At 49.3% G+C, this 14,142-nt stretch overlaps 1 protein-coding gene across 7 annotated transcripts in view; it reads left to right on the forward strand.

The window, feature by feature from the left end:
* CCDC57 (coiled-coil domain containing 57) overlaps positions 1-14,142 on the forward strand; it is a 118,337-nt gene that overhangs the window by 30,204 nt on the left and 73,991 nt on the right. For all 7 annotated transcript variants that reach the window (XR_007720302.1, XM_050763973.1, XM_050763971.1 and 4 more), the window contains 2 exons: positions 1,461-1,661; positions 7,628-7,786. Coding sequence is in view for 6 of the 7 variants with exons in the window: in XM_050763973.1 (XP_050619930.1) it covers positions 1,461-1,661; positions 7,628-7,786 (360 nt within the window). In the remaining variant the exon portion in view is untranslated. The remainder of the gene's footprint in view (positions 1-1,460; positions 1,662-7,627; positions 7,787-14,142) is intronic.

Consider the following 14,142-nt stretch of genomic DNA (forward strand, 5'->3'; position numbering starts at 1 on the left):
GTCACTGCAACCCCTGCCTCCTAGGTTTAAGCGATTTTCCTGCCTCAGCCTCCCGAATAGCTGGGATTACAGGGATGCACTACCATGCCTGGCTAATTTTTGAATTTTTTTTAGTGGAGACTGGGTTTCACCATGTTGGCCAGGCTGGTCTCGAACTGCTGACCTCAAGCGATCTGCCCTCCTTGGCCCCCTAAAGTGCTGGGATTACAGGCGTGAGCCACTGTGCCCAGCCAAGAATGATTTTAAATCATCCATCAGCTGATAATTGAATGAGCTTCTCCAACTTGGTGGAAGCAGAGAGCTGGGGTTGGCCTTGCCAAGGGGCCTGAAACCAGTCAGCAGAGCTGTTCACTCTCTCAGTCCCGGTAGGGTTAGATCAAAGACTCACTGAAATGGCTTCCATAACGTTACATATACCTGATGATAGCACTCTACTTAGTAGAGCCTAATATGCTCAGAGGGTAGGAAACCAACACGTAAATCTTTTTTAAAATTTTTATTTATTTAGTCCTTTTGCTAATGTGGTTTGTTTTGAGACAGGGTCTCACTGTGTCACCCAGGCTGGAGACAGGGTCTCACTGTGTCACCCAGGCTGTGTCACTCAGGCTGGAGACAGGGTCTCACTGTGTCACCCAGGCTGTGTCACTCAGGCTGGAGCGCAGTGGTTTGTTTTGAGACAGGGTCTCACTGTGTCGCTCAGGCTGGAGCGCAGTGGCATCATCACGGCTCACTGCAGCCTCGACCTCCCGTACTCCAGTGGTACCTCCCACCTCAGCCCCCTGAGTAGCTGGGACTATGGGTGCCTGCCACCACAAAGGCCAATTTTTGTATTTTTCATAGAGGGTGTTTTGTCATATTGCCCACGCTGATGGTCTTCAACTCCTGAGCTTAAGCTATCCACCTACCTCGGCCTCTCAAAGTGCTTTGGTTACAGGCATGAGCCACCGTGCCCAGCTGCTAACATATTATTTTTAAAGTAAAATATTTTTGCCAGGCAAAGTGGTGTGGCCTGTAAGCCCAATTACTTGGGAAGCTGAGGTGAGAGGATTGCTTGAGTTCAAGGCCAGGCTGGGCAACACAGCAAGACTTTGCCTCTAATTGGAAAATAAATAGGCTGGGTGCGGTGTGGCTCAGTAGACCTGGCTGGCTGCCAGGATGCAAAGCAATGAGCATCTACCTTTTTTTGCTTTCACAGGTTGGTCGGGTCAAACTGTACTCTATGCACCTCCTTTTGGTGTCCTTCTCCGGGGGGCTGTGGGCTCTGGAGGGCAGGCCAGGGGCCTTGGTCCATGTTAGCCTGCGAGGAATGAGGAACAGGTGGCCAGGTGGTTGCTGCGAAGCCTTGAGGCAGACATATCGCAGTACCTGTGCACGAGGCAGGGTAATGAATGCCTCCAAAGAGGGTCTGGGGCCTGGGTGTTGGGGGCTGGATGAGCACCATGGGACGCTCACTGTTTCAGGCATGAGGAGCTCGACCGTCTGGCCAGGGAGAAGGACGCGGTGCTGGTGGCGGTGAAGGGAGCCCACGTGGAGCAGCTGCGGGAGCTGCAGGCCAGCGTTCTGGAGCTGCAGGCCCACTGCGAGACCCTCGAGGCACAGCTCCGCAGGGCAGAGTGGAGGCAGGCCGACACGGCCAAGGAGAAGGATGCTGCCATTGACCGGTGAGTGTGTGCCTGGCTCCACCCAGAGGGTGAGGGCGGGGACGGCTGTGGCTGTACTGACCGGGCCACCGGGGCCAGAGACCACAGGAAAGTCGGCCAGGGTGATGCGGCCGTGCCATTGACCGGGCCACCGGTGAGTGTGTGCCTGGCCACCACCCAGAGGGTGTGGCTGTAGGGCGGAAAGACGGCCGTGGCTGTACTGACCGGGCCACCGGTGCCAGACCACAGGAAAGTCGGCCAGGGTGAGGGCGGGGACGGCCGTGGCTGTACTGACCGGGGCCACCGGGGCCAGACCACAGGAAAGTCGGCCAGGGTGAGGGCGGGGACGGCCGTGGCTGTACTGACCGGGGCCACCAGGGCCAGACCACAGGAAAGTCGGCCAGGCAGCAGACAGGGAGTGGTTTCTGGAGCTGTCAGTCACTTTTCTTAACCAGTCTTTTCGGTTTTGCTTTTTGCCTTTCCTTTATTTTTGAAATTGTGTAGTTTCTATGTATGTATGCATTCATCTGTTTATAGTAAGATATGCATAACATAAAATTTGCCATTGTAGCCATTTCTTAGTGTACAGATCAGTGGCAGTGGCATTAGGCACATTCACATTGTTGTGAAACCATCACCACTGTCATCTCCAGAACTTTCCATCTTCCCAGTACACACCAATGCCTCCCTGACCCCCGCCAGCTCCCGCCAACCCCCGCCAGCTCCCGCCAACCCCCGCCAGCTCCCCGGCAACCCCCGCCAGCTCCCCGCCAACCCCCGCCAGCTCCCCACGAGCCCCGCCCGCCCCTGGCCACCTCCATTCTACTTGCTGCCTTTATGGATGCAACCAGGCTGGGGACCTCCTGTAAATGGGAATCATGCAGTATTTGTCCTTTTGGGACTTGCTTATTTCACTTGGCATAATGTCCTCAAAGTTTGCCCACATTTTAACATGTGTCAGAATTTCATTCCTTTTCTCTGAATTTTTAAATTGTGGTAAAATACACATAACATAAAATTTATTATCATTTATTTCTTTTTCTTTTCTTTCTACTTGACTTTTTTTTTTTTTTTTTTTTCTTTTTTTTTTTTGAGACGGAGTCTGGCTCTGTTACCTAGGCTGGAGCGCAGTGGCGCGATCTCAGCTCACTGCAACTTCTGCCTCCCAGGTTCAAGCAGTTCTCTTACCTCAGCCTCCTGAGTAGCTGGGATTATAGGCGTGTACCACCACACCCAGCTAATTTTTGTATTTTTAGTAGAGACGGGTTTTCTCCATGTTGACCAGGGTGGTCTCGAACTCCTGACCTCAGATGATCCACCTGCCTCCACCTCCCAAAGTGCTGGGATTACAGACATAAGACTGTGCCCAGCCTTATCTTGACCATTTTAAAGTATACAGTTTAGTGGCATTAAGTCTGAATTTCCTTCCTTTTTTTTTTTTCTTTGAAACGGAGTCTCGCTCTGTCGCCCAGGCTGGAGTACAGTGGTGCGATCTCGGCTCACTGCAAGCTCTGCCGCCCGGGTTCACGCCATTCTCCTGCCTCAGCCTCCCAAGTAGCTGGGACTACAGGCGCCCACCACCGCGCCTGGCTAATTTTTTTGTATTTTTTTTTAGTGGAGACGGGGTTTCACCGTGTTAGCCAGGATGGTTAACCTGTGATCTCCTGACTTCGTGATCCACCCGCCTCGGCCTCCTACAGTGCTGGGATTACAGGTGTGAGCCACTGCGCCCAGCCGAATTTCCTTCCTTTTTAAGGCTGAGCCATATTCCATTGTCTGGATGGACCATGTTCTGTTTATTCGTCCATCCATTGATAGACGTGTGAGTTGTTTCTATCTTTTGGCTCTTAAGAGTAATACTGCCATGAGCCTCGGTTACAAATTTATCTTTGAGACTGTGCTTTCCCGCTCTTCTGTGCACAGATGCAGAGTGGAATTTCTGGGTCATCTAATTCTGTGTTTAGCTTTTGAGGAGCCACATTTCTGCTTTGCAGTGGCTGCACCACATTCCCACCAGCAGCCCAAGCATTCACTCATTCATTAGTTCCTTTTTTGTTTCGATTTTGTTTTTCTGAGACGGAGTCTCACTCTGTCGCCCAGGCTGGAGTGCTGTGGTGTGATCTCAGCTCACTGCAACCTCCGCCTCCTGAGTTCAAGCAATTCTCCTGCCTCTGCCTCCCGAGTAGCTGGGATTATAGGTGCACGCCACCACGCCTGGCCAATTTTTGTATTTTTGGTAGGGACAGGGTTTCACCATGTTGACCAGGTTGGTCTCAAACTCCTGACCTCGGGTGATCCACCCGCCTTGGCCTCCCAAAGTGCTGGGATTACAGGCGTGAGTCAGCTCGCCCAGCCACTAGTTTCTTTTTAAATCCCGTTTCCTTTCTAGTGTCTAAGCCAGGCCAGGGCATATGGTCAGCCCTGTTCCACCTGTGCCTGGTGTGCAGGGTGAGATGCATACAAGCTACACCACTGCAGCCACGGTGAAGTGCTTAGCACTAAGTTCCAGTCTCCAGACGTGATCCATGGAGAAGCTGTATTTACTGAAGACACTTAAGATGAGTCATTTTCTAGTATTTACCACACTCAGCCACTGGCTTTTTCTCTTTGTTTAGGAAAATTCCCATCACTTTTTTTTTTACAGAGAATTTTCTCTGCTTTTTGTTTTTCTTTTTCTTTCTTTTTTTTTTTTTTGAGACGGAGTCTTGCTCTGTCACCAGGCTGGAGTGCAGTGGTGTGATCTCAGCTCACGGCAACCTCCACCTTCCAGGTTCAAGTGATTCTTCTGCCTCAGCCTCCCAGGTAGCTGGGACTACAGGCATGCGCCACCACGCCTGGCTAATTTTTTGTATTTTAGTAGAGATGGGGTTTCACCACGTTGACCAAGATGGTCTCCATCTCCTGACCTTGTGATCTGCCCACCTCAGCCTCCCAAAGTGCTGGGGTTACAGACATGAGCCACTGCACCCGGCCTCTTTTTCTTTTTTTTGAGACAGGGTCTTACTCTGTTGCCTAGGCTGGAGTGCAGTGGTGTGATCACAGCTCGCTGTAGCCTTGACCTCATGGGCTCAAGTGATCCTCCCGCCTCAGCCTCCCCAGTAGCTGGGACTACAGGTGTGCGCCACCAAGACCAGCTAATTTTTGTATTTTTTGTAGAAACAGGGTTTCTCCATGTTGCCTAAACTGGTTTCAAACTCCTAGACCCAAGTGATCCTCCCACATTGGCCTCCCAAAGTGCTGGGATTACAGGCGTGAGCCACCACCGACAGAATTCTCTGTCAAATCGTATTCCTGTTTAAGGGGGAAATGGCTCTTAGAACTACACAGTACCGGGAAGTTAAGGGCTTATTCAGGATAGTTTCTCTCGACTCAGCATGCTGTTTTGTTGTTTGATCGGTCAGATTCAAGCAGAGTTGTTGAAGCTGCCACGCATGGGGGGCACCTGAAGCCTCTGCGGTCGGTGTGCGAGGTGAGAGGGGCCGAGGTGACCAGGCCTCACCACTCCTGTGCGCCTAACCTTGGCCTCCCCTTGCAGCCTTAAGCTAAATGTTGTTCTTGATTGTCTTTTCGTTTTCTGTCCATAAATACTCTTTGCTCATTGAGAATTATTGCTACACATATGCAGTATTATTTTGGCAGTAAGAAACAAACTTCTACATTCTAAAGCTTATATCTTTCCTCTTTTACTTCTGGGGAGCTCAGTTGTCATTCTGATCCCATGATCCCAAGTATGAGTTAGCATTAAATGATGACCTCGGCTGGGCACAGTGGCTCACACCTCTAATCCCAGCACTTTGGGAGGCCGAGGCAGGAGGATCACTTGAGCCTGGGCAACAGAACAAGACCCTATGTCTACCCCCAAAAAATTAGACAGGTACAGTGGCGCTCACCTATAGTCCTAGCTACTCAGGAGGCAGAGCTAAAAAAATAATTTTTCTGTCTCTAAAAAAATAATTTTTTAAATTAAAAAAATAGAAATAAGTGACAGCCTTATTCATTTCAGTTCCTTTGTTTCTTTTTAAAAATAAAACAGAGATGGAGTCTCCCCATGTTGCCCAGGACGGTCTCAAACTCCTGGACCTCAGTGATCCTCCCCACTCAGCCTCCCAAAGTGCTGGGATTGTAGGCGTGAGCCACTGTGCCTGGCTAGCTTTGTGGTTCTTAATGGGTTTTTCAGTAGTTTTGTGCTGGGTTGGAGTTTGGAACTACAGAGAAAGCCTGTAGGATTAACATGAAAGCATTTTTTTCTTCCTTTTTTTTTTTTTTTTTTTTTTTTTTTTTTTTTGGTGACAAGGTCTCACTCTGTCTTCCAGGCTGGAGTGCAGTAGCATGATCTCGGTTCACCGCAGCCTACACCTCCTGGGCTTAGGTGATCCTCCCCGCTCAGCCTCCCAGGTGGCTGGGACTACAAGTGCGTGTCACAACACCCGGCTAATTTTTGTATTTTGAGTAGAGGCAGGATTTAGCCATGTTGCCCAGGCAGGTCTCGAACTCCTGGACCTCAAGCAATCTGCCTGCATCGGCCTCCCAAAGTGCTGGCATTATAGGCATGAGCCCACCATGCCCAGCCTTCTTTTTTTATTTTAACCATCCCATTACACAGAAGAAAGAGAAGGCGTTGCATTCTGTCGCCCAGGCTGGAGTGCAGCAGTGCGATCATGGCTCACTGCAGCCTCGACCTCCTGGGCTCAAGTGATCCTCCCACCTTGGCCTCTCCCAAAAAGCATTTTCGCTCTTGTGGTGAGCGGTGCCCTTCCACTCGTGCTCGTGGTGTCCTCTGTCCCTGCAGTGAGGGCTCAGCGGCCGTGCCCATTCGTCTACACCTGAGACTGTGCAGCGGGGAGGCCCCAGGCAGAGTCACATCACCGTCCTGATGCTGGGAGTGGGGCCGGCCCTCGTCATTAGGTGGCTCATGGTCCGGGGATAAAGCTGCTTCCCAGAGCACCAGAGGCCGCTGGTGAGTCTGTTTCTTCAGTGACCACTCACCGCGTGGAAGGAGCCCAGACACACACTCTGTGTCAGCCCAAGTTGCCAGAGATGACTGGAAATGTTGGTGCCTTTGATGGTGTCTCTTTTCAGCCGTGCTAAAATATGTGTCCAAAACTGGTGGCTTTTTTTTCCATTCTATATAACACCAGGCTTGAATGCACCACTCATGCTGGGTTTAACCGACCCCTTGTGACAAGGGGTGGTCTCTGTGGGGGCAGCCAGCTCACCCTCTGCTTCTCACTGTCAGTCGGAAGGTCGTCAGCGCAGGAGCATCTGAAGTCTGTTGTGTGTCATGTTATAGTTGCTTTCGTGAGCCATCTACCCCGTCTTTTAGGGAAATAGGCCTACGCCCATGCAAGTGGGCAGGTGTCATCTTGCCTAGGTTAGTACCGTGGCTACCTGAGTTAACAGCTCTAGATATTGTCCCGAACATTTTCTTGGGAAATTTATTCAATTTTGGGTAATTCTCCCAGAGGCGTCCTGCTGTTAAGGTTGTTTAATGGGTTCTATAGGACCTTATTTTACTGTGCAATTTGAAAATGTGTTGAATGTCTCTGCACATGGGGTGCTGTGCTAGGCATGGCGAGGACACGCGGGTGAGTTGGTCAGAGGTGGTGCTACCTCATGACTGTGGTCTCTGTGGGCATGGGAGGCATGTCATGCCTCACCTTCCCCACACCAAGAACCTGGCACATGGCCTGGTGTGCTGCAGGAGCTCAGCTGGAATCTGGGCTGGTGGGATGCATGCAGGCATGGAGGCAGTTGGGTGGACGGATGCTTTACTTCTTCCTGTGCAGAACCATCTCCACCATCTCCATCATCTAGGCCAGGAAGTTTCAGCTCTGATGTGGATTTCCTCTGAGAGCTGGGGTGTGTGTGTGTGTGTGTGTGTGTGTGTGTGTGTGTGTGTGTGTGTGTGTGTTTGCTGGGAGTGCTGTGTGAGAGACAACTTGAATGAGTGAGAACCACATCTACATAAGTTTCCCTTCCATGTTTAGACTTCGTGAAGATGCGTCAACTGTAAAATCTGCCTGGGATGCTCAGATTGCTCAACTGTCTAAGGAGATGGTCTCCAAAGACCTTCAGATTCAGACACTGCAGGAAGAAGAGGTGAAGCTCAAGGCACAGGTGGCCCGATCCCAGCAGGACATTGAAAGGTAACTGTCCCCAGGCAGTTATTTCCATTTAGTGTCTCCTATGGGCAGGTGCTGTTGTAGGTACTAAGGATTCAAAACTGAACAGATCAAGTCCCTGGCCTCACATTTTCTTGGGGGAGAAAGACAGTGAACAAGACAGATAGAATGTCTAGTCACGCGGGGTGGTGTGGGAAGACACGCAGAAGGGGCCGCCAGCTGGAGGGAGCGTGGCCAGAGGACGGTGTTTCTCAGTCTGTGATAAGAGCCATAAAGGTGCTTCTGCTGTTTGATCCTGCACTGAGAATCTCCTGTTGCCAGGCGTGGTGGTTCACACCTGTAATCCTGGCACTTAGGGAGGCAGAAGCAGGAGGATTGCTTGAACCCAGGAGTTGGAGACCAACCTGGTTAACATAGCGAGACCCCATCTCTGCAAAAAGGGAAACAGCCGGGCGCGTTGGCTCAAGCCTGTAATCCCAGCACTTTGGGAGGCCGAGACGGGCGGATCACGAGGTCAGGAGATCGAGACCATCCTGGCGAACACCGTGAAACCCCATCTCTACTAAAAAATACAAAAAACTAGCCGGGCGACCCAGCTACTCGGGAGGCTGAGGCAGGAGAATGGCGTAAACCTGGGAGGCGGAGCTTGCAGTGAGCTGAGATCCGGCCACTGCACTCCAGCCCGGGCTACAGAGCGAGACTCCGTCTCAAAAAAAAAAAAAAAAAAAAAAAAAAAAAGGGAAACAAAAACAAGGAATCTCCTCATCTGTCTTGTCTGATTGTTCATGTCCTCATGTTTTTCCTCCATTGGGATGAACACTTACTTGAACAAAGATAACTTCTATTTCCCATACACGTTCAACTTTATTACAGAATACATTTGCTAAAACTCATCCATTTTAACTCTACACTTGATGAATTTTGATGAATGTGTATGCTGTATGATATCATTTGGCTCTATGTCTCCCCCAAATCTCATCTCAAATTGTAATCCCTATGTGTCAAGGCAGGGCCCTGATGGGAGGTGACTGGATCATGGGGGTGGTTTCCTGCATGCTGTTCTTAGGATACTGAGTGCGTTCCGATGGTTTAAAAGTGTTTGGTGAGCCGGGTGTGGTGGCTCACGCCTATAGTCCTAGCACTTTGGGAGGCTAAAGTGGGCGGATTACGGGGTCAGGAGTTCGAGACCAGCCTGGTCAACATGGTAAAACCCCGTCTCTACTAACAATACAAAAATTAGCCAGTCATGGTGGCCTCACACCTGTAGAGGCGCCTGTAGTCCCAGATACTCCAGAGGCTGAGGTGGGAGAATCACCTGAACCCAGGAGGCGGAGGTTGTGGTGAGCCCAGATCACGCCACTGCATTCCAGCCTGGGCAGCAGAGTGAGATTCTGTCTCAAAAAAATGAATAAACAAATAAAAAATAAAATATAAATAAATAAATGTTTGGTGGGCCGGGCGTGGTGAGCACTTTGGGAGGCTGAGGCAGGCGGATCACCTGAGGTCAGGAGTTTGAGACCAGCCTGGCCAACATGGTGAAACCCTGTCTCTACTAAAAATACAAAAATTATCCGCGTGTGGTGTCACGTGCCTGTAATCCCAGCTACTCGGGAGGCTGAGGCAGGAGAATCGCTTGAACCTGGGAAGTGGAGATTGCAATGAGCCAAAATCATGCCACTGCACTCCAGCCTGGGCGACAGAGCGAGACTCTGTCTCAAAAATAAATAAGTAAATAAATAAATAAATAAGCGTTTAGCAGCTCCCCCCACCACACTCTGTCTTTCTCCTGCCAACATGTCAGACGTGCCTTGTTTCGCCTTTGCCTTCCACCATGGTTGTAAGCGTCCTGAGGCCTCCCCAGCCATGTGGAACTGTGCGTCAATTAAACCTCTTTTGTTTATAAATTACCCAGTCTCAGGTAGTTCTTTATAGCAGGGTGAAAAAGGATGACTACGCCGTATAATCACCACTTCAGGCAAGCTATGGAATCTTCTGTCAACACACACTTCCCTCCTGCCCTCCGCAGTCAGGCCCCTGTCCCAGTGTGCTTTTTTTTTTTGAGACAGAGTCCCGCTCTGTTGCCTAGGCTGGAGTGCAGTGGCACGATCTCAGCTCCCTGCAACCTCTGCCTTCCAGGTTCAAGCAGTTCTCCTGTCTCAGCCTCCCAAGTTGCTGGGACTACAGGCACATACCACCAGGCCCAGCTAATATTTTTTTGTATTTTTAGTAGAGACAGGGTTTCACCGTATTGGTCGGGCTGGTCTCAAACTCCTGACCTCAGGTGATCCACTCACCTCAGCCTCCCAAAGTGCTAGGATCACAGGTGTGAGCGTCTGGCCTTTTTTTTTTTTTCCTTTTTGAGATAGAGTCTTGCTCTGTCGCCCAGGCTGGAGTGCAGTGGTGCGATCTCAGCTTACTGGAACCTCCACCTCCTGGGTTCAAGCAATTCTCCTGCCTCAGCCTCCCAGAGTGCTGGGATTACAGGTGTGAGCCACTACACCTGACCCTCCTGGTAATATTCTTTTGCCCACAGTCTTCTCTGTCTGATATTAACAGGGCTGCTTGAGCTTTTTCTGCTTGTTTCCCACCCTCTGCTTTAACTTGTGCTTCATCTTTTTTTTTTCTTGAGGTGGGATCTCACTCTGTTACCCAGGCTGGAGTGCGGCGGCACAATCAGGGCTCACGCTCACTGCAGGCTCAACCTCCCAGGCTCAACTCATACTTGTACTTCAGCCTCCCAAGTAGCTGGGACTATAGGCACATACCATCACACCCAACTAATTTTTCTATTTTTGTAGAGACAGGGTTTTACCATGTTACCCAGGCTGGTCTCAAGCTCCTGGACTCAAGCCATCCTCCCGCCTTGGCCTCTCAGAGTGTTGGGATGACAGGCGCGAGCCGCCGTGCCCGGCTTGTGGGCGGCCTGTGTTTGAGTCTTCTTTTTCTAGTGTAACACTCTGCCTGTTCCTCAGGGGGTTTAGATAATTTAATTTAATGCCATTATTGATGTATATTAGGGCTTAAATCTCCACTTACTGTTTGCTATTCTCTTCATTTTATTTTATTTATTTATTTTTTTGAGACAAGGTCTTGCTCTGTCACCCAGGCTGGAGTGCAGTGGTGCAATCTTAGCTCACTTGCAGCCTTAACCTCCCAGGTGGGTTCAAGCGATCCTCCCACCTCAGCTTCCTGAGTAGCTGGGACTGCAAGCGTGTGCTGTGATGCCTGCTTAATTTTTTGGTATTTTTGGTAGAAACGGGGTTTCGCTTTGTTGCCCAGGCTGGTCTCGAACTCTTGGATTCAACTGATGGGCCCACCCCAGCCTCCCAAAAGTGCTGGGATTGCAGGCATGAGCCACCGTGCCCGGTCTATTTGCATTCTATTATCCTCATCTGTTCTTTGTTTCTTTTTCTCTGCTTTTAAAAAAATCCATTGAATATATTTTAGAATTTCATTTTATTTCCAGTTTTCTTATTATATAAACCTCTTTGTCTTACGTGTTTAATGGTTGTTCTGAGATTTATAAGATATACAGTCTTTGTTTAATATTTACCACTCTATGTATAATATAAAACTCTTCAATTTCTGCTTGTGTTCAAGGAATGACCTCTGTGTCTGCTACTTCTTCCTTTTTTTTGAGAGACGGAGTCTTGCTCTGTTGCCCAAGCTGGAGTGCAGTGGCACGATCTCGACTCACTGCAACCTCCGCCTCCTGGGTTCAGGCGATTCTCCTGCCTCAGCCTCCCAAGTAGCTGGGATTACAGGCGCCCACCATCGCACCCAGTTAATTTTTGTATTTTTAGCAGAGACGAGGTTTCACTATCTTGGCTAGGCTGGTCTCAAACTCCTGACCTCATGATCTACCCGCCTCGGCCTCCCAAAGTGCTGGATGACAGGCGTGAGCCACCGTGCCCAGCCTCCTCTTCCTTTTTACTATGGTTTTCTTTTTTTTTTTTTTGAGACGGAGTCTCGCTCTGTCGGCCTTTTTTTTTTTTTTTTTTTTTTTGAGACGGAGTCTCACGCTGTCGCCCAGGCTGGAGTGCAGTGGCACGATCTCGGCTCACCGCAAGTTCCGCCTCCCGGGTTCACGCCATTCTCCTGCCTCAGCCTCCCAGTAGTGGGACCACAGGCGCCCGCCACCTCGCCCGGCTAGTTTTTTTGTATTTTTTAGTAGAGACGGGGTTTCACCGTGTTAGCCAGGATGGTCTCGATCTCCTGACCTCATGATCCGCCCATCTTGGCCTCCCAAAGTGCTGGGATTACAGGCGTGAGCCACCGCGCCCGGCCTTACTATGGTTTTCTTATATTTTATGTAAGGGGAATCATTATATTTGCTTTGATCAGACTATCCTTTATAAAAATAAAAACGAGAAAGAAAAAGTTTTATACCTTTTCTTTTTTTTTTTTTTTTTTTTTTTTTTTTTTTTTTGAGACGGAGTCTTGCTCTGTCGCCCGGGCTGGAGTGCAGTGGCCGGATCTCAGCTCACTGCAAGCTCCGCCTCTCGGGTTTACGCCATTCTCCTGCCTCAGCCTCCCGTTAGCTGGGACTACAGGCGCCCGCCACCTCGCCCGGCTAATTTTTTGTATTTTTAGTAGAGACGGGGTTTCACCATGTTAGCCAGGATGGTCTTGATTCCTGACATCCGCCCGTCTCGGCCTCCCAAAGTGCTAGGATTACAGGCTTGAGCCACCGCGCCCGGCCTAAAAGTTTTATACCTTTTCTAATATTTTTTTCTGGTGTTCTTCATTTTTTACAAATCAGATGTAAGGTTTCCGCGTGGTATTATTTCCCTTCAGCCTCAGCCCTTCCTTTAATATGCCTTGTGGTGCAGATGTGCTGCTCAGGAATCATCTCAGCTTTTGTTTGTCTGAAACTTTGTCTCCGTATTTTTGAGGAGCATCTTCACTAGATGAGAAATTCTAGGTTGACAATGTTTCCTTTCATAGGTGAAAGGTATTTGGTTGTGTGACTACACTCCAGCCTGGGCAATAGACCAAGACTCTGTCTAAAAAAAAAAATTACCAGTCGGGCGTGGTGGCTCACACCTGTAATCCCAGCACTTTGGGAGGCCAAGGCAGGTGGATCATTTGAGGTCAGGAATTGGAGACCAGCCTGACCAACACGGTGAAACCCCGTCTCTACTAAAAATACAAAAATTAGCTGGGCGTGGTGGTGGGTGCCTGTAATCCCAGCTGCTCTGGAGGCTGAGGTGGGAGAATCACTTGAACCCAGGAGGTGGAGGCTACAGTGAGCCGAGATGGTGCTACTGCACTCCAGCCTGGGCGACAGAGCGAGGCTCGGTCTCAAAAAAAAAAAAAAAGGAATAGTACCAATGCTGAAATAAACATGTTGTAATAATGTTCTTAGCTCTTCCTTCCAGCATTCTTTTTTTTGTTGTTAAATACTGCCACTGACTGAAATTAAATAGTATGTATTATTATCTTCAAGAAAGCACACTTAGTTTTACGTATTACTTGTGTATGTAGAAAACGCTCATAATACAAACTAACACAGAAGAAAAGAAACGTGATAAAGTTCTCAACTTTTTTTTTTCTTTTCTTTTTTTTGAGATGGAGTCTCACTCTGTCGCCCAGGCTGGAGTGCAGTGGCACAATCTCAGCTCACTACAACCTCCACCTCCTGGGTACAAGCAGTTCTCCTGTGTCAGCCTCTAGAGTAGCTGGGATTACAGGCATGCGCCACTACACCTGGCTAATTTTTGTATTTTTAGTAGAGACGGGGTTTCACCATGTTGGCCAGGCTGGTCTTGAACTCCTGACTTCAGGTGATCCACCTGCCTTGACCTCCCAAAGTGGTGGGATGACAGGTGTGAGCCAACGCACCTGGCTTACATTCTCAACTCTTGATTCCAATGTTCCTTCTTTGTTAAACTCTTCCATTCACTGAAAGAAAACAGCACATATTGCAATAGACTTTTTTATACATTTAATTTCTCTCCTCATTGTGTGCACGGTTGCCTTTAAATCTCTGAACTTATTTTAATGACTGCTTAAATGTATTTGTCTAATTCCATCATATCTTTATTTCTGAGTCTGTTTCTATTGGCTGATTTTTCTACTGGAGAGAGCTACATTTCTTTTGTACTTCCTTGCCCATCTGGTTAAGTGTTCACTGGATGTCAGACATGGTGAATATGATGTTGGCGAGGGTCTGGATTTGGCTGTGGTGTTTTTTGTTTGGCTGCAGTTAGTATTTACGTGGCAGCTTGACCCTTTTGAGACTTTTTAAAAATCGGTGCAAGGGCAGGTGGGGCAGGTCTAGAGAAGCCTTTTCACCAGGGCTGACTCAGCACCGTGACTCTCCCAGACCCCACTGCGTGCCCTGGAGAGAGAGCTCCAAGGACGCTCTGCCGGCCGCC

Source organism: Macaca thibetana, chromosome 16 (assembly GCF_024542745.1).
Source record: "Macaca thibetana thibetana isolate TM-01 chromosome 16, ASM2454274v1, whole genome shotgun sequence".
NCBI lineage: Eukaryota > Metazoa > Chordata > Mammalia > Primates > Cercopithecidae > Macaca > Macaca thibetana.